This window comes from Brassica napus, chromosome A5 (assembly GCF_020379485.1).
Source record: "Brassica napus cultivar Da-Ae chromosome A5, Da-Ae, whole genome shotgun sequence".
NCBI classification, from domain to species: domain Eukaryota; kingdom Viridiplantae; phylum Streptophyta; class Magnoliopsida; order Brassicales; family Brassicaceae; genus Brassica; species Brassica napus.
The window spans coordinates 3,569,706-3,588,053 of record NC_063438.1 but is presented as its reverse complement, the minus strand read 5'-3'; the positions used below and the strand labels follow the sequence as shown (position 1 = coordinate 3,588,053).

The window sequence follows — 18,348 nt, the reverse complement described above, 5'->3', positions numbered from 1 at the left end:
GAAATACCGAAAACCAAAAAAAATCGAACCGAAACCGAACCGATATCCGGATTGAACACCCATACCTAAAAGTTAAAAATAATTTACATAGACAAAAGATTTCAAATTTGTTAGAATTTTGTTTTATTATAATTAACCTTACTAAATTGTTTATAGTTTTTTTTTTGCTAAGAATTGTTTATAGTTTTTTTTTTTTTGCTAAGAATTGTTTATAGTTTCTAAACTAAAATTCCAGAATCGGTATGTAATGGATGCATGTTACTCATTATCATAAAAGTTTCATAAAAAAACTTGGAATGGCTCTTCATACCTTTTGTGTAATTTCTTCTCTGAAATAAATTGTGTAATTTCTTTTCTGTTGCCTATTCATTCCTGTCTCCAGTTTTTCATATTCTTCATAGTACTGTGTGGTTAAATCTGTCACTTTCATCATATTCTTTTTTTTACTTTAACATTCAGAATCTGACAAAAAGCTCTATAGGTCACTTCTCGCAACGCATAATTTTGTTTAACGATATAGCTCGATGTATATATTGAATTAGATGGTCGAGATGCTGCTGACAAAAAAAAAAAGATGGTCGAGATGCTATACGTAAATACACACATACAACTTAAAAAGGCTTTATAGAGATGAGTATTTATGTACTGTAAAAGGATCACCATCACTCTCAGTTTTGATGTCATTATTGTTGTACTGACGTAGAGAAAGAAACAAAAAGATGAACATATATAAATGTAAATACATATCATCATGGAGAGGTGGTTTTGAAGAAGTATCACATTTAGTCGTCTGATGAATCAGAGATGATCTTCTGGATCATCTCGTCTGTCTCTTCCTCCGACATTGACTCATTTTTTGTATGCTTCCGCTCGTAAGCCTCGAAGAATTCCTTGTTCGTTTTCACCAGCTCCTTCCACACTAGTCTCAATCCATTGATCGTGTTAACATACACAATAAATAACATAATTTATCATCATTTCATACGAGATCTTCCTAGACATACGGTAAAAGAAAACACTACCAAAAGAGTTAATACCATCTCGTATGAAGGAAATTCTCATGTAGGATATATATAGACACTCTTAGTTTACAAAAAAAGAAAGAAATATATACACTTTTATAATAATAATAAAATATATATAGACAGTACCCACACTCAAAATACAAACATATACTGTCCATACATGCTCCTATATTGGCATGACCTATTGGATATATATGGGGTGTTTTTCAAAACCAACCCATATTTTCAAGTCAAATCCAAAACCAACCCTTTTTTTTTTGTCCATACTATTCATCAATAAAATTTCCATACTATCCTTATGTTTTTGAATTATTCACAAAATTGCCATTTTTATTTATTTTTTTATTAATTTCGAAATTAACAAAAAATCAAATACACCCTAACCATTTCTTCTTATTTACAAAAATGCCATCATCATCAATTTTTCCAACCACCATGAACCACCATTTTTGAGCTCTAAAGCTCTAGAATTCAATTTTCAACCACTTTTTTTCTCATTATAACCCAAAAAACTTCATTTTCTCTCATCTCCTCTACATTTCCATCTAAAAAACTCTCATAACTATCATTTTCATAATCACAAACTTCATATTTTCGAGTTTCTTCATTAGTGAATCGTTAAAGATGCTTCTTTTTGCTCATATTTGGAGTTTGGACGGTTGAAAAGGTTGGAAACAAGCTTTACACATGAAAAATGTAACTATTTACATGGTTTTCGTTCTTTTTCAGATCTGTGTCGCGACGGTAGACTGTTTTGTATGTCTACGCCTCCGTGGAGACTTACGATGCAGTCTATTTGTCAACGCACGGGTTAGTTTTGCAATTGAGCAGACAAATTTTTTTTCTAACGCAGACTTCCCCAGTAGTCTCCGTCTTTACCTTTGACAACAAAAATAAAACTTTCGGTAGACTTACTAAGACGTCTACCTAAAAGAGGTTAGTTTTTCATTTGACCGAACTTTTGACTTTTCAAAATAGACTTCAACGGAAGTCTACAAAATGTAGACTGCCAACAAAGTCTATAAAAGGTCAGTTTTGCATTTGACCAAAACTTTGACTTCGTGGAATAGGTTAGTTTTGTGTTTGACCAAAAAGTTTAAAAAGCAATCAAAAATTTATTAAATTGTAGACTTCATATGCAGTCTTCTTATCTTAAAAAAAAAATGTAGACTGCGTATAAAGTCTACTTTTTTATTTTGGTCAAATGCAAAACCAACCCGTCGGATTTGAGAGTAGACTTCACAAGAAGTCTACACACCCGTAGACGTTCATTTTAATCTACTGATTTGAAGTCAAACTTGGTCAATTGCAAAACTAACCTCTTTCAAAAAAATTCAAACATGTAGACTGCATATGAAGTCTAGTTCTGAAAGTCAAATCTTGGATGAATTCTGGTCAATTGCAAAAAGTAACATTTTTAAATTGTAGACTGAAATGAAAGTCTACATGTACAAAATTACAACTTTTATTCAACTATAGAAAGCAACCCGTAAAATGGTCAATTGCAAAAACCAACCCAAAGAGTAGACCTATTTGACAGTCTACGTCTGTAAACTGAAAAGAACGTCAACATCTTCAGAGACTAAATATTAAGTCTTCATAGAAAAATCTATAAAAATGTGAATTTGTGTATTATTCATTAAATTTTTTCTAGTTTTTTTGTTTGACAGTGTGTGTTAGTTAATCCTAATGGGTTTGAGTGATTTTGAAAATAATTTTTTTTTTATAATTATGAAGGTATAATTCATTTGATTTGACAATGTTGTTAGCTAATAATTGTAGACGTATTTCTAAGTCTTCGTTTATAGTTTTGCTAGTAAGGCTGAGCTTGTTTCAAAGCTGAAGTCGGTGACTGTGGAATATAATTTTACATTTTCAGCATATAAGACAACAAAAACTCTGTATGTGGCTAAGTGTCGTGTTCAAGGATGTGGTTGGAAACTTAGAGCGAGTGTGAAGTATGGGCCAAAGACATTTTGGGTGACAAAATATTCGAAAAAGATGAAGAATCGGAAAGGTTGAAGAATGTTCCTTGTGCATGATGGCTGTACACATGGTAAACTTCTTGAAATGACACAAGAAGATTATGATCTGGACAACAAAATTGAGAAGATGGTGCTAACCTATTCCTTACCAAACATCATTTAAAACAAATGACTCCGAATAGGAATATACTCCTCTTATGCCTGTCACGAATAATCGACAAGTACGGAACTTGATCGAGTTATCTAAGACACACTTTGTACGCCTTTGTGTATCAAGCCTGCGCCAATACACTAAAAAAATTTGGATTGACTATATGTTAAATAATAAGTGTAGACGTTTTTGTAAATCTACAAATGTAGACTGCAGTTGAAGTCTACGTCGTAAATTCTATTAAAAGTGTATTTGTGTATTATTCATCATATTTTTTCATGATTTAATTATTTTACAGTGTATGTTAGTAAAATTTTAATGGTCTTGGATGAATTTCACAATTTAATGTGTTATAATTATACACTTGATACTTATTGCAAATTGTTTTGATTAGTATTATTCTTGAAAATTTTTGGGAAAATTTTGTATAGATTTTCTTCTTCTCACATGTGTGTTAGTTATTATTTTAGCTTATGGTGGTTTTACTTGTTTGGTTGGTTAGATCTTGTGAAAAAATTGATATCTAACAAAAAATTAATAATATCATACAAGTGAAAACAACTAAAAATGAATACAATGTTTATAGATTATGCATTAAAAAATTATTTAAAAATTAATATTTTATTATGAAAGTTATTACAGAGCAATATATTAAAAATTATTCTTGAGTATGTTTGATTTTTCATAATCTTGATGCTTCAAATAAAGTCTTGGAAAAAGTACCTGCCAAATAAGATAGAGTTATGAGAAAAACATAAGATAAAAAATAAAATCATATTTTAGTAGACTTTTTATTAAGTCTACGTAAAGTTATTGTTTAGTAGACTTTAGTTGAAGTCTACACTAATGGAAAATTTTCATATTTAAAAGTGTGCATTTAGAAAATTTGAAAATACTTTGTTCTGGAAAATATTTCAAAAATGGTTTTTTGTCATCCTTGTAACAAAGCAAAAAGATAATGTATGAATCTATAAATTTAGTTCATTATAAACACAAAATATCTTATAATGAATATATGGAAAGCTTACATTTTTGGGAAGATGATTTGAAAATATTGGAAGAGAATACCTGCAAAATAAAATAAAATTTTAAAAAATAAGATAAAAATTAAAATCATATTTGAGTAAACTTCTAATGAAATTTGCTTAAAATTCAAGGCTAGTAGACTTCATTTGAAGTCTACCAGCCGTAAGTTTTAAGTAGATTTCAAATGAAGTCTACTCTATCAAAAAAAATAGATCTGAAAAATAATACATTAAAAATATGAAATAAGTTTAAATCTAAAAAACTTTTAAAAATATGATTTAATAGACAAAATAGTTATAAATTAAAGACATATTAATATGAATTTTAATATGTAACTTTATTTGAATATAAATACTAGAACACATATTTTAAATCTATAGATGTAAACCTTACATTTCTAGGAGGAGAAGAGAACAACTATGGAAGAAAATACCTGCAAAATAAGATAAAATTATTAAAAAACATAGAAAAAAAATTAAAGTCATATTTTTGTAGACTTCCAATGAAGTCTGCTTAAACTTTATGGTTTAGTAAACTTCATATGAAGTCTGCAAGCTTTAGTAAACTTCTTTAGAAGTCTACACTGTCTGATAATTTTCAGATCTGAAAAAATCTATATATTTTGAAATGTGAAAATAATTTTAAATCTGAAAATACTTTACATAATATAATTTATAAGGTAAACTAGTAGCAAATTAATGTAGAGAGCTTGATCTATAAATTTATTTGAATATAAACATGTAAATACATATTTAAAATCTATTAATCTAAAACTTACATTTTTAGAGGAGATGATGAAATCCATGAGTGATAATACCTACCAAAAAAAGATAATATTGTGAGAAATAAACATAAAATACACATTTAAAATCTATAGATCTAAAACTTACATTTTTTAAAGGAGAAGATGAAAACCATGAATCATAATATCTAAAATGACAAGAAAATATTGTGAGAAAGACTTGAGAAAATTTTAGAGAGAAAGAAGATAATGAGAGAGATTTAGAAACAATTGAGAGAATTTTAGAGAGAAGAGAGAAAGTTTTAGAGAGAAGGGAGAGAGTTTTAAGAACTTGTGCAGCCACTTTAGAGAGAGATTGAATAAATTTTGTTTATATAGGGAGACAAAAATGTAACTAGGTTAAAATTTACGATACTGTAGACTTCGTTTGAAGTCTACTAAAATTAAAATTTTGGAGTAGATCTTACTATAACATAGTAGACCTTTTTGGAAGTCTACTATAATAATTTAATTATTGTTGTTTATTCTTTATTATTTTAATAATTTTAATATATGATTTATTAAATTTATTTCTTTATTTTTTAATAGTTATAGTATATGATTTCACTTTTTTATTCTTAAGGAACTTAACTTAGTTTAAATATAATGATTTTTTGTAAAACAAATTGAAAAATATAGACTGAAAAAGACGTCTTCAGATAAATAGACTTTATTGTAGGTCTACGAAACCCTAAACCACAAATATCAAACCCTAAATGTTTTGCTTGATAATCAAAAAGTCTCATTTATACAAAATATAAACTACTAAACATTAATATGCAGATTTAAGTTAATAAAACAAAAAAAAAACAAAATCTAAAATCTAACCCTATGAAATCAACTACTAAAAGACATAACATGTTAGAACCTTTTGTTTCTAAACTATGAACATAGTCTAGCACATGATAACCAAATTAGTATATATTCTTCAAAATTGTTCGATTATATGAAATTTTAATTTATTTACTTCATATTATTCATTATATTGATGATTAATTAAAAATATCACAATAATTATTTTTATACATTTTCAAAATTAAATTAGTAGACCAAATTAGAGTGTAGACTACAAAACAAGTCTATAAAGTAGACTTCGTAGGAAGTCTATATATATGTAGACTTCTTTTATTACGTGTAGACTTCCAAAGGATAGAAACGTAAAATACATTTATGTTTTTTGTTTGGTCATAAGGGTGAAATAGTACTTTCACTACTCCTTTAGGTTGGTTTTGCATTTGACTGAAAGTGGGGTACACTTTTACATTTGACTTGAATATTTGGGTTGGTTTTAGCAAATGTCCCATATATATGCGTGTGTGTTTTATACGAGGACGTCAATGATAGAAGTGTTTTCGTTGGATTTGGCTGGTCTGTTAAAACGAAGATAGAACAGATGACAAATAATAAATTTATTGTAGAAATAGTTGGTACGAAATAACAAAATAAATTAATATTCTTCAAAGAATTAACAAATTATATAGTTTCAAAGTTCAAAAAAAAATATAAATATATATATATAGTTTCGATAAATTTATAGAACATAAAGAATATATATTTTCCATGTTCAAGAAACCACTAAACGATTACTAGGTAGGTCCTTAAAACTTAAAGACTATGCAGATTATTTAGGATATAGACAACGCCTTAAAAATTTATAAGATTATTTAATTAATTATATATTTTGTATATTTATCCAATATTAGTTTGGAATTTAATTATAAAATTATTTTGATTAATTAAGAAATTAGATAAACAAAAAAAATCAAACAAACTTGTGAATTTTCACTAATCTTTTCGCTTAATTTAACTAATTTTGACTCGTTTAAATCTGTTTACATATTGAACAAATTAAACCATTTAAATCAGATTTTAAGAAGCAGTTTTGACGAATGTCTAGACTGGTTTTTAAAACATTGATATGAATTTTCGTATAGAATTAGATGTAATGATTATCGACTGATATTAATATACAATTTTGATAAAAGAAAAAAGAAAGATAATTAATATACAACATAGGAGCATGATAAGAGGGTATATTATCATGAACATTCAGTATTAAAAGTATATATAAAGGCTAAAACTGCGAACATCACATATGCATCAACTGTATATATAGGATTAGGAAAAGAAGTGCAAACCAGTGGAGGTGATGACGGGATTGATGTTTGCATTCTCAGAAAGAGCTTTCATGCATTCCTCTTTGTTCATGTTGAATATCAAACATTTTTCTATCATGTATTGCACCTACGCATACACATATCACACGATCACGCTGATGTATATATTACCCGAAGCATGTCCAACATCAAACATTTATGCCGACACATAAAAGAAACTCTCCGTTATGAGAAGAAAACATATGTTTGAAAAAGCCTATGATATGTATCTTACCATGTGAATGTATGCAGCGGGAGAACTATCACCCATATCTCTTTCTGTATATTTGATGAAACCCTAAATTAACGCCCTACACTCAAATTAAGAGCTTCCACTATTGATTGATGCTCATTTATACAAGAGATTCGTGAGCACAAGTAGTAGGGGTTATAAGCATGTGGCCATCTGAAGCCCCACGTAGAAGATTGGTTATAAATGGCTGAGAAAGAATTATAAGAGATTTGTAAAGTCGCATTTTTTATGTAGCAATTAGTAGGTCTTCTTTAAAAAGCCAAACATTTTCTATCAATTTCTGATCCGTTTGCCATTAATCATGTTTTATATTCCAGGTTCTCCAGAAAACTGATTCCAAAAGGTGAACCTGGATTTTTTTTTTCACGGTTGCATTTATAGCTATGAAGTAACATTTGCATCACTGAAAATGCTCCAAATTGATGCTCATTAATTAATTTTCTTGGCACTTATCCGAGCAGGCCAACATTTAGGATGGATCTACAAATAAATTTTCAAGATATAATCAAACCCCAGTAGTGTTTATTATATATCTACAATGCAATCAACCTAATATTCTGCATGTTAACTATTTGATTCATTAATCCTTGTATATAATATCATCTATTCAATCCTTGTATAATACTCTTGTATTCAACAATTTCAATTATTGTATATAGTGTGATGTATGCATTTTCTATGTACTAAACTAGCTCATTTACATACCTAATAGCATGACATGTCTAATGAAATTTAAGGTGTACTGATCCATAATATATCCAAGTTGATTATCCCCCAAATCTGAATAAGTATTAAATAAACATGAATGTGACTGATGGAATAAAAGTAGAAAAATAATAATTTCATTTTATTTATTTTCTACAAAAGTTGTAAAAAATGTTTTTGAATTTTTATTTTTACTTTTTTGGAATTGATGGATCATTTAATTTAAGATAAACTGTGGTTTTTAATATGTCATTTTCATAAGTTTATTCCAAAAAAAATGACAATTAAGTTGAAGACATATTCTCATACCTTAACAGAGGTTTGAATGATTGAACTCAACCTACTATAAAATCATGTATGAAAGTTTAAGTTACATGATGCTGACGTGGTGGTTGCAAATTTTGTTTATAGGTATGTTCTAAAATTAATTCTAAACTCCAAGCTAACAAGTGTTCTGCATTTTTTTTTGTTTGTTAAGGTAGCCAATATGGATATACAGTAATTTAAAGGGATAAGGAATCATTGTAATTAGAAGGGATATACAGTAGAGGTCTTAAACGGTAATTAATTATAGCAATGTATACGATCACATATATATAGTTTTCGTCGACTTTACTCTATCGATAACTCGTTTCATCCTTTTATGAGGCAATAGCAGCCATTAAGTAGGTCAGTAGGTGTCCCACTCCTCTACACGTAGGACAGCTCCTGACTATGCCAGTGCATGAATATTCTCACGAAAAACAAACCACATGCACCAATATACTGTACATTAATTCATCGTATACCATATTACCCACACTTTTTTGTGTGCACATCATATTACCCACATCGGCTCCTATTTGTCACGCATAAATCCAGTTACCTTGATAAGTATATATATTTCAAAATTAAGAAGTATAAGAATCAACTCGTTTCTAAGAAAATTATACAAGTTTTTTTCTGACATTGTGTATATTTTACCAAAGTAAGTTTGAAATACAAATCTTTATGAAATGAAAAAGGTTTAATTTAGTTCAGTTAATAATATTTAACAATAATTTTGTTTTCATCAAAGGTGTTATTTCTTATTTTATTAAGTAACTTATAATGATTGAACTACATACCGCTTAAGACATCTACTGTATATCCCTTCTAACACAAGGATAAAGTTTAACAACAAAAATAAAACGCAGAAGAACCAAATAACATAACGAAATTTTGCTGAGAAAGCTTCTAGCAATGTGTGGAGGAAACTGAAATAACACAATATGATCCTCTTACAGCTTTGTGGGGAATCGGGAAGCCGACACTCTTTTACCACTTAGTCTCTTCATGGGTCCTTCCTAGAAAATCCCAAAATGTGTTTTCCAAATCCTTTTTCACGAACCATAACTGTTAAGCAATTCATATCTCTGATGACGACTGATTTGGCTGTTGTCTAATATCGACAGAATCTTAGGTAGCATAGTCAGATGCAACCAAAAATATCATCTGAGGACAAGATAAATTTAAATAATGTTATTAAATATTTTAATATTGAAAATATTAATGAATAAATAAAGCATCCTACAAAAGTAGAAATATTTTATAAGATCTTTTATACATTGTCATACCCTTGTTGATTTGAAAAAAAGTTAGAGAATCTTATGATAGCTAAAACAAACTAAGAGGGAAGAAAACTTATAACAAAACTGAGATGTTTGTAAATGTTTAAATTATACCAAAAGTTCAAAAAATGCATGTGATGACCATCATACATAAAAGACTAGACGGATGAATGTAATTAGATTGATATGTGGTTCTTACGTGTTGAGTAGATGTCGGTGTTAAGTTTTAAACTGAGAAGTGTTTCTGTTTTTAAACCCCAAAAAAAATATTATAACTTGAAGACATACTGTATATAGTATATAACGCAAAAATATCACAATGGATTGCATAATCGTAAATGGATTAAACTGAATTGGGTGAATAATGTATAATTTCGAAGGTGAAAATCAAAGTTAGGAAACAGGAAACAAATGAGTAACTGGACAGGGAGGTTCTTGTCTCATGCGGGTCGACTTCAGCTTATTAAATCAGTCATAACGAGCCTTGCGAACTTTTGGATGGCAGCCTTCAGATTACCTGGCAGCTGTTTGAAAGAAATAGAAAGGCTATGCTCTGCTTTCTTGTGGTCTGGACCGAGTTTAGACCAAAGCTAAGGTAAGCTGGGAGGATGTCTGTCTACCCAAGAGTGAAGGCGGTTTGGGTCTCCGACCACTGAAGGAAATTAACATGGTTCACTGCCTCAAACTTATCTGGAGAGTCAGTTCATTTGGCCCCTCCCTATGGGTACAATGGATACACTGCTACCTGATACGCAAGGGGTCATTTTGGTCGATTAAGGGAAGCGCAAGCTCTGGCTCTTGGGTGTGGAGGAAACTACTTAAGCTCAGAGACATCGCAAAGCCTTTTCTGAAGAAAGAGATAAGAAGTGGGAAACAAACTTCTTTTTGGTATGATCAATGGTCGAAGCATGGTAACCTTAAAGAAAAAATAGGAGATCGAGGTGTTATTGATCTGGGGATATCTGAGAATGCGACAGTGGCGGAGGCGTTGGGGAGACGCAGTAGAAGAAGACGTCATAGGCTGAGTATACTGAATGAAGTGGAAGAGGAACTAAACGCCCTTCGAAGCAGTGCTTGCCAGGAAGATGATATCACATTGTGGAGACAAGCTGATGACAATTTTGCAACCAAATTCTCCTCTAAGAGAACCTGGGAACAGATACGAGGAAACCACCATACCTGTACATGGAGCAAAGGAGTTTGGTTTCCCCAATCAACTCCGAAATACTCCTTCTTTCTTTGGCTTGCATTGCGTGGTAGACTTCAAACTCTGGACCGAATGCAACAGTGGATAACGGGACTCGACACCACCTGCGTCCTCTGTAACGACACACAGGAATCATGCTCCCACCTCTTCTTCGAATGTCGCTACTCAGAACAGGTGTGGAAAACGCTAGTAGGAGGAATGATGCACGAGGGATACTCTGCAGATTGGAATGAGTTAGTTGAGATTATATCCAAACCTTGGCTTAATCCAACGATGACATTCCTCATCCGATACACTCTATAAGCAACTCTTCATGCGATATGGAGAGAAAGAAACTCGCGTAGGCATGGTCAACAGCCACATGATGCAGCTCGTTTGGTCCAGTTTATCGACAAGACAATCAGGCTTAAGCTCATGTCTGTTAAAGGAACAGGGCACAAACATTTTGAAGAGAGTTTGATGGTCTGGTTTGGGTCTAGATGAGACTGGTAGTTTGAATCAAGTCTCCATTTTTTGATTATTTGTACAAAAAATAAAGAAGTAGCACTTGATGTAGTACAGTTTGATTGAATAAAATTTTACATTCATTCAAAAAAAAAAAAAAATCAAAGTTAGATGATCAAGTTTCAGATAAGGCCAGATTTTCATTGGATAACATCATGTCAAGATTATTTTCAATAAAGGAAAACCACATATGTGTGTATAATACTACTATTAAGGATGATATAAAACCAGTGGTGGCATCTTTTTTTCCCAATAGTCTCCAATGTGGATGCAATGATTGCTAAAGTCCCGCTTGTGACTGAAGCATAAAGCTCCATTTTATCTCTTTTGTCAATTCCATAACAGCACAAACCACGATAGAATGCACATGGGAAGCGTACGGTATAATTTCTATAAATTAATATTCATTATATTACAATTTTATTTATTCCAAATTAAACTGATTCAATATAAGAGCGTGTGTACTCATATGTTTGCAACATTCACAAAATTCAATCATGTAGTGTAGTTACACTCTCTATGCCCTTCTTCAACCCATGTTTCTCAGCCATAGCCCCAAATATGCCTTGATGAGATATATTGATATTGTCTTACGGAATTCATCAGTGCCAATCGATATGCAGAAACAAAAGCTCTACATGCACTTCCTATCCGTCGAGCACCAAGTAAGAATGATTTTGTGTATTCACGGAGGCTGTGCTCTGACATTAAAGCAGAACATGCGATATTTGGACAAAATACTCTTTCTGAAGCCTTGGTCATGTTCTGTTTCCTGTTGTTTTTTTTTTCCCTTTATTTTTGGTGAGATAACCTATTTGTTGATGTTTCCTCTATTTGACTCACAAAGAGTCGCTCTTACTGATGAAGATTAGGAAGAAAAAAACATGGTAACAGTTCCAGTTTACATCAGTCACTAACTTAATCAAAAGCTAGATGGTTTTAGCTTCTAAAGAATCAAAACAAAAGAAAATATCACTGGACACCACTTGAATTGAACATAATATCATTGATTCTTGTAATATCAATATCAGAGATCGGATCTATAGGCCTCTCGTCCCCTTCCTCCATCTGAGAATCAATCTCCCCAGGCTCCCGACTATACTCATCTGCCATTATTAAAAATCAAACAAACAATCAGATCATCATTGCAAGCCAAACTTGAAAAAAAAACACCATGCACACATAGAACAATGCCGCAAAAGAGAGAGACACTCACCAAACAAGGTATTGAGAGAGGTAGGGTGTGGAGTGGCGATGAAGTTGAGGCCAATGTAAAACGCCAAACCCAGCAGCAAAGTCACCATCAGATACGTTGGCATCGCCAACACCCAGTACCTGCTTGGGTAGTAATGGATCCCTATAGACTCCAACAGTTTATCAGGTACATAAGCCCATATCAAGAAGATCAATGTGGCAACAACCGTGGAGATGGAGCCTACAAAGCCATACACCTCAGAGGGTTTAGGTCCCTGAACTTGCGATGCTCTGAACGGAGATGACCTTGTGCTGTCTGAATCCTGGAGACCGAAGGGCTTTTGCTTCTGTCTCTTGGAGAAGCTTAGAACCCGTCTTGGACTGTTCACTGAATGAGCTTCTTCCATTGTTTTGGACAAAGGAGGCGACTGATAATTTGAAAAAAAAAAACGAAAGCTCAGGAAAGGGCCAATTGGAAAGACTACAAGTAAACCACGCACATGAAGGAATATAATTATCAGAATTGAGACAGATCTGTGGAACAAAATCTAAGCTTCATCAAAACTCTAGGAACAATGGTTGGTACAACACAAAGATCAAATCTTTTTTACAAAATCTAGCATTTGCTAAAACAACAAGCTTACACATGAGAGCAAGTAATGCTAATATCACCAGGCTAACAAAAAAGGAGACAACCAAAGTATAATAAACCTTTTTAAATTCCCAGACTAGAATGTGAAATATCTATCTTGAAATCAGTCTCTCAATATAAGTTCTAGTAGTTAAAACCAATTATCAATTGTTACTTACATATTTGTCTTCTCACTAGATTCACTCTAAAGTTGTCTTTCTCCAAATCTTACAAAGAATCATCAATTCATATATGACAACTGAAACTAGATCCAGTGAAATGAAACGAAAGAGAACATAGACGACAAAGTGTAACAACCAAAGCCAAATATCGCAGATTATGACTCCAGAAACCAAATCTCTAAACACACCGAAGCACAATCTCAATTAGAAACGATCGAATTTGGCCTAAGCTTAACTCTTAAGTTAAGGATGAGCTTGATCATATTCAACAAAATACCCAAAAGCCCAGCTAACGAATTCGTAGTCACGTAAAAATCAAATCAATAAAAAAAAAAAAAAAAAAAAGAGACAGAAAAGCTTACACGACCGTACTGACCAAACAGGATCTTTGTCCTCGATGTGAAGCTTTCTTCCTTCTTACAACATCGATCGGGAGAACAGACCAAACAGGATTACGCTAGTTAAAACAGATCAATTAATTTTTATTTTTTTTTGCATTTGTAGTTTAATGTTAATAGTATATATATTTAAATAATTTTAGGGATAAATGAATTGGGGGATGGGGGAGGCCCGCGCGAGTCGAGTTCTGCAAAAGTAAGCAGCGTCAACGACTCGGCCAGCCTATTTCCCTTCCATAAATTCTTGCGCCACTTTCTATGTTTTTCGTTAGCGCTGCGACCGGCTCTCACCGCTCGCTTTGTTTTCCTTACTCATTAGTTTAAGGCAAGTTCTCATCGTTGGTGACCCTTGACCTTTTATAGCATCCTCCGCAAGACTCATCCGCCTCGAGCTTCCGATGTGGGACGCGAAAACATGACTCAAGTGGGTTTTAATTCCAAACCGATATTCGGTTCGGTTTGGGTCCGGTTATAATTGAACTAATCTAATCCAAACCGGTTAATTGAATTGAACCAAACCGGACATGATTTTCCAATTAGATTTTATCTGTAGTTTTAGACACACTAACTAAAAATTGGTTGTCCAAAAAAAAAAAAACCTCTAGCTAAACCGAAACAAAATCAATCCCACTGAAATGATATTTATTTTATTTAGACTTAAAATTATAGTTTTAACAAAACTAGATTACAAAGGTATTTTTTTTGTCTACTAAACAATATGGTGAAGATTCTTTAGCTCTAAGAATTTTTAGACGTAGGGATAGAAGAATAATCCAGCTAACAGTGGGATCTAGCATGCTCAGGTTTGTGCGTATACTCATAATCAAGATGCACAAAGGCCCTTTCTATCTCCTGCAGCAGCTCCAGCTTCTCTTGCAGCGATTCCCCAATGTCGTGAGCCACTTGCAGAGGCATATCAGCAGGGAGAACGATATCAACCTCCACAAAGTAATGAGACCCAAACGTGTAAGCCCTCACTGTGTCAATATGCCTTATGGCTTTATGGTGGTTCCAACACAAGTAAGTCAGTTTCTGCAGATACTCTGGCGTTGCTGTTTTCCCAACTAGTGAGTTCACGTTCTCCAAAACCGTCATTGACCACGTCCGTATTGTGTACAATGCAAGCTACGTGAATCAGAAAAGACCCAAAAACCACATCATGTAATATTAGTTTCGTCAACCTCTGACACAATGGTCTTTTATCTTTATTTATATGGGAACTTACAATGATAGCTCCGACTGGATCCATCCAGTTATCGAAGTAATTGGCGAGGATCACTGCAATGAGTCCAATGATGTTTGTGATGACGTCGAAGAAGTGGTCTTGAGCATAAGCTTTAACAATCTCGTTAGTGAAGGATCTGCAGTAAAGAACGAGAAGCAGTTTGACCAATGTAACGGAGAGCATGATCCCAACCACCCAACTCTCTTGCTCTTTTGTTAAGCTGAACTCCTTGTGCTGAAATAAAACATGTGAAGCAATTGTGTGAGTTATTTGAACCGAAGGTTTTCAGACAAGGTCAGGGCTTACACTGGATAACATTGTCCGAAGAGATTCCAAGATGATTTGCAATCCAAGTGTGGCCATCACTGATGCAAATACTAGGATTCCCTGACAAGATTTGATCCAAGAATCACATACATAATATATATATGTATGAATAATCTTTTAAAAGGATGATACAAACCAGTGGTTGCATCCTTTTCTTGCCAATGGGATACTGATACGGGTTTGGTGTCTGCATCGAGAAGGCGGTGAACCAGAGGATGAAGCCAGAGAGAAGATCAAGAAGAGAGTCCAACGTGGAAGCAACGATTGCTAAAGAGCCGCTTGTGACGGAGGCATAGACTTTAGCAGCAAAGAGAACCATGTTTGCAATGTTCGATATTCTGATGGCTAATGTCTCGCTTTTAGCCAGATTGTCTTGCTCTTCCTATGTGGAACACAACACAGAGATAAGTATCTCAATTAACAAAGATAAGAAAAAAGTGGAATAAGAGACAAGTTGTCATCATCATCATCATCATCATCATCATCATCATCTAAGCTTAAACCTTTGACATTCCAGGGACAAAGCCACGTTCTGCGAGTTCATCCATTTCAGTAAAGCCTTCAAGCATCTCTACCTGTTGCTGGTAATAATCTGCCACATTGTCTTCCGGACCTGCACCCACCAAGACACAAAGCTTTAACAAATCTGTATAGCAAGAACGAAGCAAGAAAAGGTCCAAACCAGCTAAGCTACAATAGCTTCTCACTACTTTAGATCACACTTGTCAACAGAACCAAAACAACAAAACCCCCTTTGAGCTTTGTGCTTACTTTATTGGATACTACTAGCATAGCTTCAATCACGACAAATTTTCTTCATTGGATTCATAGAATATGATTAAGTTTAGTTTACTCATTTTCAAAAGAAAGAATACTCCCAAAATTCAAGATCATGATTGCTATAAACTCATGAAAAAAATCCATATAATTTGAGGTGAAATCATCAAAGCTTCTGTTTTATTAAGACTTAGTCACTAGCAAAGCCTCCACAAACTCCCAAGGAAAAGATTAAACTTTTATGGTTGATAATATGTTTTCAAGATTCAACAAAACTAAAAATAGCAAGCAAAGTCTCAAAAAAGTCAAACCAATCCCAAAACAGCAAATCATATGTTCTCCTACAGAGTACAGACCAGCCTTGTCCTAACCAGTCAAAACAAACAAACAAATGTAAATGTACGAGAGGAGGGAGATTCACCCAAGCAACCAAGACAGTTATGGAGTTTGCTCGGCGATTTCTTCTCCTTATGCTCCGGAGAAACCTGAAAATCATCGAAGTTTAGCTGCCACGAGCGGTCACCGTTACCGTGAAACTCGAGCAGCAATATCCCTTCTTCTCCATCTGGCCTAACCATCACTCGGTGAGATAGAGATTAGGCGGAGGCGGCGCGACAGCTTTGAAGAGATGAAGCTAAGTCTTGTCTGCCTGCTAGCAATAGCATTCACAGTGAAAGTAATGAAAAATCTGAAGAGACTGCGAGGGTATTTCGGTAATTACGTCAGCAGATCCGGGTGGGGGGCTAACACTAACTACTACGACTGGTGTGGTCGACGAATCAGTAACCACATAGATACTTTGGGACCAGACACGAGATGAAGCGTCTTTTTCAAATGTCTTACGTGGCAACCTCTAACTGGTTATAGTATCTCGCACGTGATTGGCGACCGCTTTCTTGACACGTGTACATTAAACTCCCAACTGTACAACCTCGTGACATGGCCATCGCTAAACGACATCGTTCTAAGATTTTTTTAATGAGCTCCGTGATATTATGGCGGGTAAATTTTAATTTGGGCTTTTACGATAAAGGCCCATGAGAATATTAAAGGCCCAAGTAATCTAGGGCTTCGTGGCTTCCACAATATAAGTCCCCGCCGCTGCGAAATGAATTAGGGTTTCAGCTGCTTCACCTCTCCAGGTTCGTCCGTCTTGCCTTCTCCAACTGCTTTGTCCTGTAACTGTCGTACATTTCATTGTATAGTTTCTAACTGAGTTTGGTTTTGTCTGATAGATCTTGTGTCGGAAAGGATCTCGTTCAGGACAATGTCTCCGGCTAAAGGTACGATCTTTACGTTGAGAATCATATTCCAAATGTTCGTCTTGCTGTTCTTGATGGAATTGGAATCTCTTACAAGACTTTTGTTAGAAGCAATAACTTGTCTTAGATTAATGCCTAATGATCACTTAGCTTCACTTGAGATAGTGTTCAAATGAGCTTTATGTTTGAAGTATATTGAAGCATTGTAAGGTACTAAAGCTCTCTGTGTTATTATTGCAGTTGATACCACTAAGAAGGCCGACCCAAAGGCCAAGGCCTTGAAGGCTGCAAAGGCGGTGAAGTCTGGGCAAGCCTTTAAGAAGAAGGACAAAAAGATCAGGACTAAGGTCACCTTCCACAGGCCAAAGACTTTGACCAAGGCCAGAGACCCCAAGTACCCAAGAATCAGCGCAACTCCCAGGAACAAGTTGGACCATTACGGTATCCTTAAGTACCCACTCACCACCGAGTCTGCGATGAAGAAGATTGAGGATAACAACACTCTTGTCTTCATTGTTGACATTCGTGCCGACAAGAAGAAGATCAAGGATGCTGTTAAGAAAATGTACGACATCCAGACCAAGAAGGTTAACACCCTCATCAGGTATGTCAGAAGATAGTTTTCTTTAGTGGCATATGAGTTTGATTGTGTCTTCATAGTATGAGATAATGTTGTGTTTGGTTCGATTGAAGTTCATACGTATTTGACATTATGTTGTTGTGTTTTGGTTTTGGTGCAGGCCTGATGGAACGAAGAAGGCTTACGTTAGGCTCACACCGGACTATGATGCGTTGGATGTTGCTAACAAGATTGGCATCATCTAAGTTTTATCTACCTCCTGCTATTGTGAAACAGTGGTTTTGTCGCTTGTAGACTCAGTTTTGCTTTGAGATATTATCTACCGTCATCTTTTTTCTACAAAACATTCTTGTTGCAGTTTAATGTTGAATTCAGTTTCCTCTGTTTTTG

At 33.8% G+C, this 18,348-nt stretch overlaps 5 protein-coding genes and 1 non-coding gene across 8 annotated transcripts; 2 read left to right on the top strand and 4 right to left on the bottom strand.

Moving 5' to 3' along the window:
• Nucleotides 1-171: 171 nt before the first annotated feature.
• LOC106454661 lies at nt 172-8,837 on the bottom strand. Its single transcript, XM_013896771.3, has 3 exons — nt 7,360-8,837; nt 7,107-7,212; nt 172-919 (listed from the first exon to the last, which is right to left on the bottom strand). Exons 1-3 carry the CDS (start codon nt 7,393-7,395, stop codon nt 783-785), a joined length of 279 nt encoding a protein of 92 aa, XP_013752225.1. The 5' UTR covers nt 7,396-8,837; the 3' UTR covers nt 172-782.
• Nucleotides 8,838-10,338: 1,501 nt separating this feature from the next.
• Nucleotides 10,339-11,181, top strand: LOC125609588. Its single transcript, XM_048781108.1, has one exon. The coding sequence runs from the start codon at nt 10,339-10,341 to the stop codon at nt 11,179-11,181; it is 843 nt and encodes a 280-aa protein (XP_048637065.1).
• A 1,069-nt stretch (nt 11,182-12,250) lies between these two features.
• LOC106450998 (phosphatidylinositol N-acetylglucosaminyltransferase subunit P) lies at nt 12,251-14,189 on the bottom strand. Of its 3 annotated transcripts, none has more exons than XM_013892843.3 (4): nt 14,100-14,189; nt 13,752-13,846; nt 12,599-13,004; nt 12,251-12,488 (listed from the first exon to the last, which is right to left on the bottom strand). In XM_013892843.3, exons 3-4 carry the CDS (start codon nt 12,981-12,983, stop codon nt 12,355-12,357), a joined length of 519 nt encoding a protein of 172 aa, XP_013748297.1. In that variant the 5' UTR covers nt 12,984-13,004; nt 13,752-13,846; nt 14,100-14,189; the 3' UTR covers nt 12,251-12,354. The 3 variants fall into 3 exon arrangements, with proteins under 3 accessions (XP_013748297.1, XP_048636446.1, XP_013748298.1); XM_048780489.1 differs by having other exon boundaries at nt 13,766-13,846; nt 14,100-14,115; XM_013892844.3 differs by having other exon boundaries at nt 13,766-14,189.
• On the bottom strand, nt 13,951-14,116 carry LOC125609764. Its single transcript, XR_007339911.1, has one exon. It is a non-coding gene; the product is annotated as a U12 minor spliceosomal RNA (small nuclear RNA).
• Nucleotides 14,190-14,412: 223 nt separating the features above from the next.
• On the bottom strand, nt 14,413-16,830 carry LOC106450999 (metal tolerance protein 11). The gene is made up of 6 exons (XM_013892845.3): nt 16,538-16,830; nt 15,843-15,952; nt 15,476-15,721; nt 15,319-15,399; nt 15,013-15,246; nt 14,413-14,912 (listed from the first exon to the last, which is right to left on the bottom strand). The coding sequence occupies exons 1-6, from the start codon at nt 16,692-16,694 to the stop codon at nt 14,565-14,567; spliced, it is 1,176 nt and encodes a 391-aa protein (XP_013748299.2). The 5' UTR covers nt 16,695-16,830; the 3' UTR covers nt 14,413-14,564.
• A 305-nt stretch (nt 16,831-17,135) lies between these two features.
• Nucleotides 17,136-18,344, top strand: LOC106451002 (60S ribosomal protein L23a-1). The gene is made up of 4 exons (XM_013892848.3): nt 17,136-17,258; nt 17,352-17,399; nt 17,619-17,982; nt 18,119-18,344. Exons 2-4 carry the CDS (start codon nt 17,384-17,386, stop codon nt 18,201-18,203), a joined length of 465 nt encoding a protein of 154 aa, XP_013748302.1. The 5' UTR covers nt 17,136-17,258; nt 17,352-17,383; the 3' UTR covers nt 18,204-18,344.
• Nucleotides 18,345-18,348: the final 4 nt, after the last annotated feature.

Bases quoted from the DNA above. Each gene is read 5' to 3' on its own strand.
- LOC106454661 (XM_013896771.3), bottom strand. From the start codon at position 7,395: ATGGGTGATAGTTCTCCCGCTGCATACATTCACATG. The intron at 7,213-7,359 runs GTAAGATACATA...GTGTATGCGTAG, and splicing joins CCGCTGCATACATTCACATG to GTGCAATACATGATAGAAAA. The intron at 920-7,106 runs GTTTGCACTTCT...GATTGAGACTAG, and splicing joins TCCCGTCATCACCTCCACTG to TGTGGAAGGAGCTGGTGAAA.
- LOC125609588 (XM_048781108.1), top strand. From the start codon at position 10,339: ATGGTTCACTGCCTCAAACTTATCTGGAGAGTCAGTTCATTTGGCCCC.
- LOC106450998 (XM_013892844.3), bottom strand. From the start codon at position 12,983: ATGGAAGAAGCTCATTCAGTGAACAGTCCAAGACGGGTTCTAAGCTTC. The intron at 12,489-12,598 runs GTGAGTGTCTCT...TAATAATGGCAG, and splicing joins CTCTCTCAATACCTTGTTTG to ATGAGTATAGTCGGGAGCCT.
- LOC106450999 (XM_013892845.3), bottom strand. From the start codon at position 16,694: ATGGTTAGGCCAGATGGAGAAGAAGGGATATTGCTGCTCGAGTTTCAC. The intron at 15,953-16,537 runs GTGAATCTCCCT...TGGTGGGTGCAG, and splicing joins TAACTGTCTTGGTTGCTTGG to GTCCGGAAGACAATGTGGCA. The intron at 15,722-15,842 runs GTTTAAGCTTAG...TGTTCCACATAG, and splicing joins TTGTCCCTGGAATGTCAAAG to GAAGAGCAAGACAATCTGGC.
- LOC106451002 (XM_013892848.3), top strand. The intron at 17,983-18,118 runs GTATGTCAGAAG...GTTTTGGTGCAG, and splicing joins AAGGTTAACACCCTCATCAG to GCCTGATGGAACGAAGAAGG.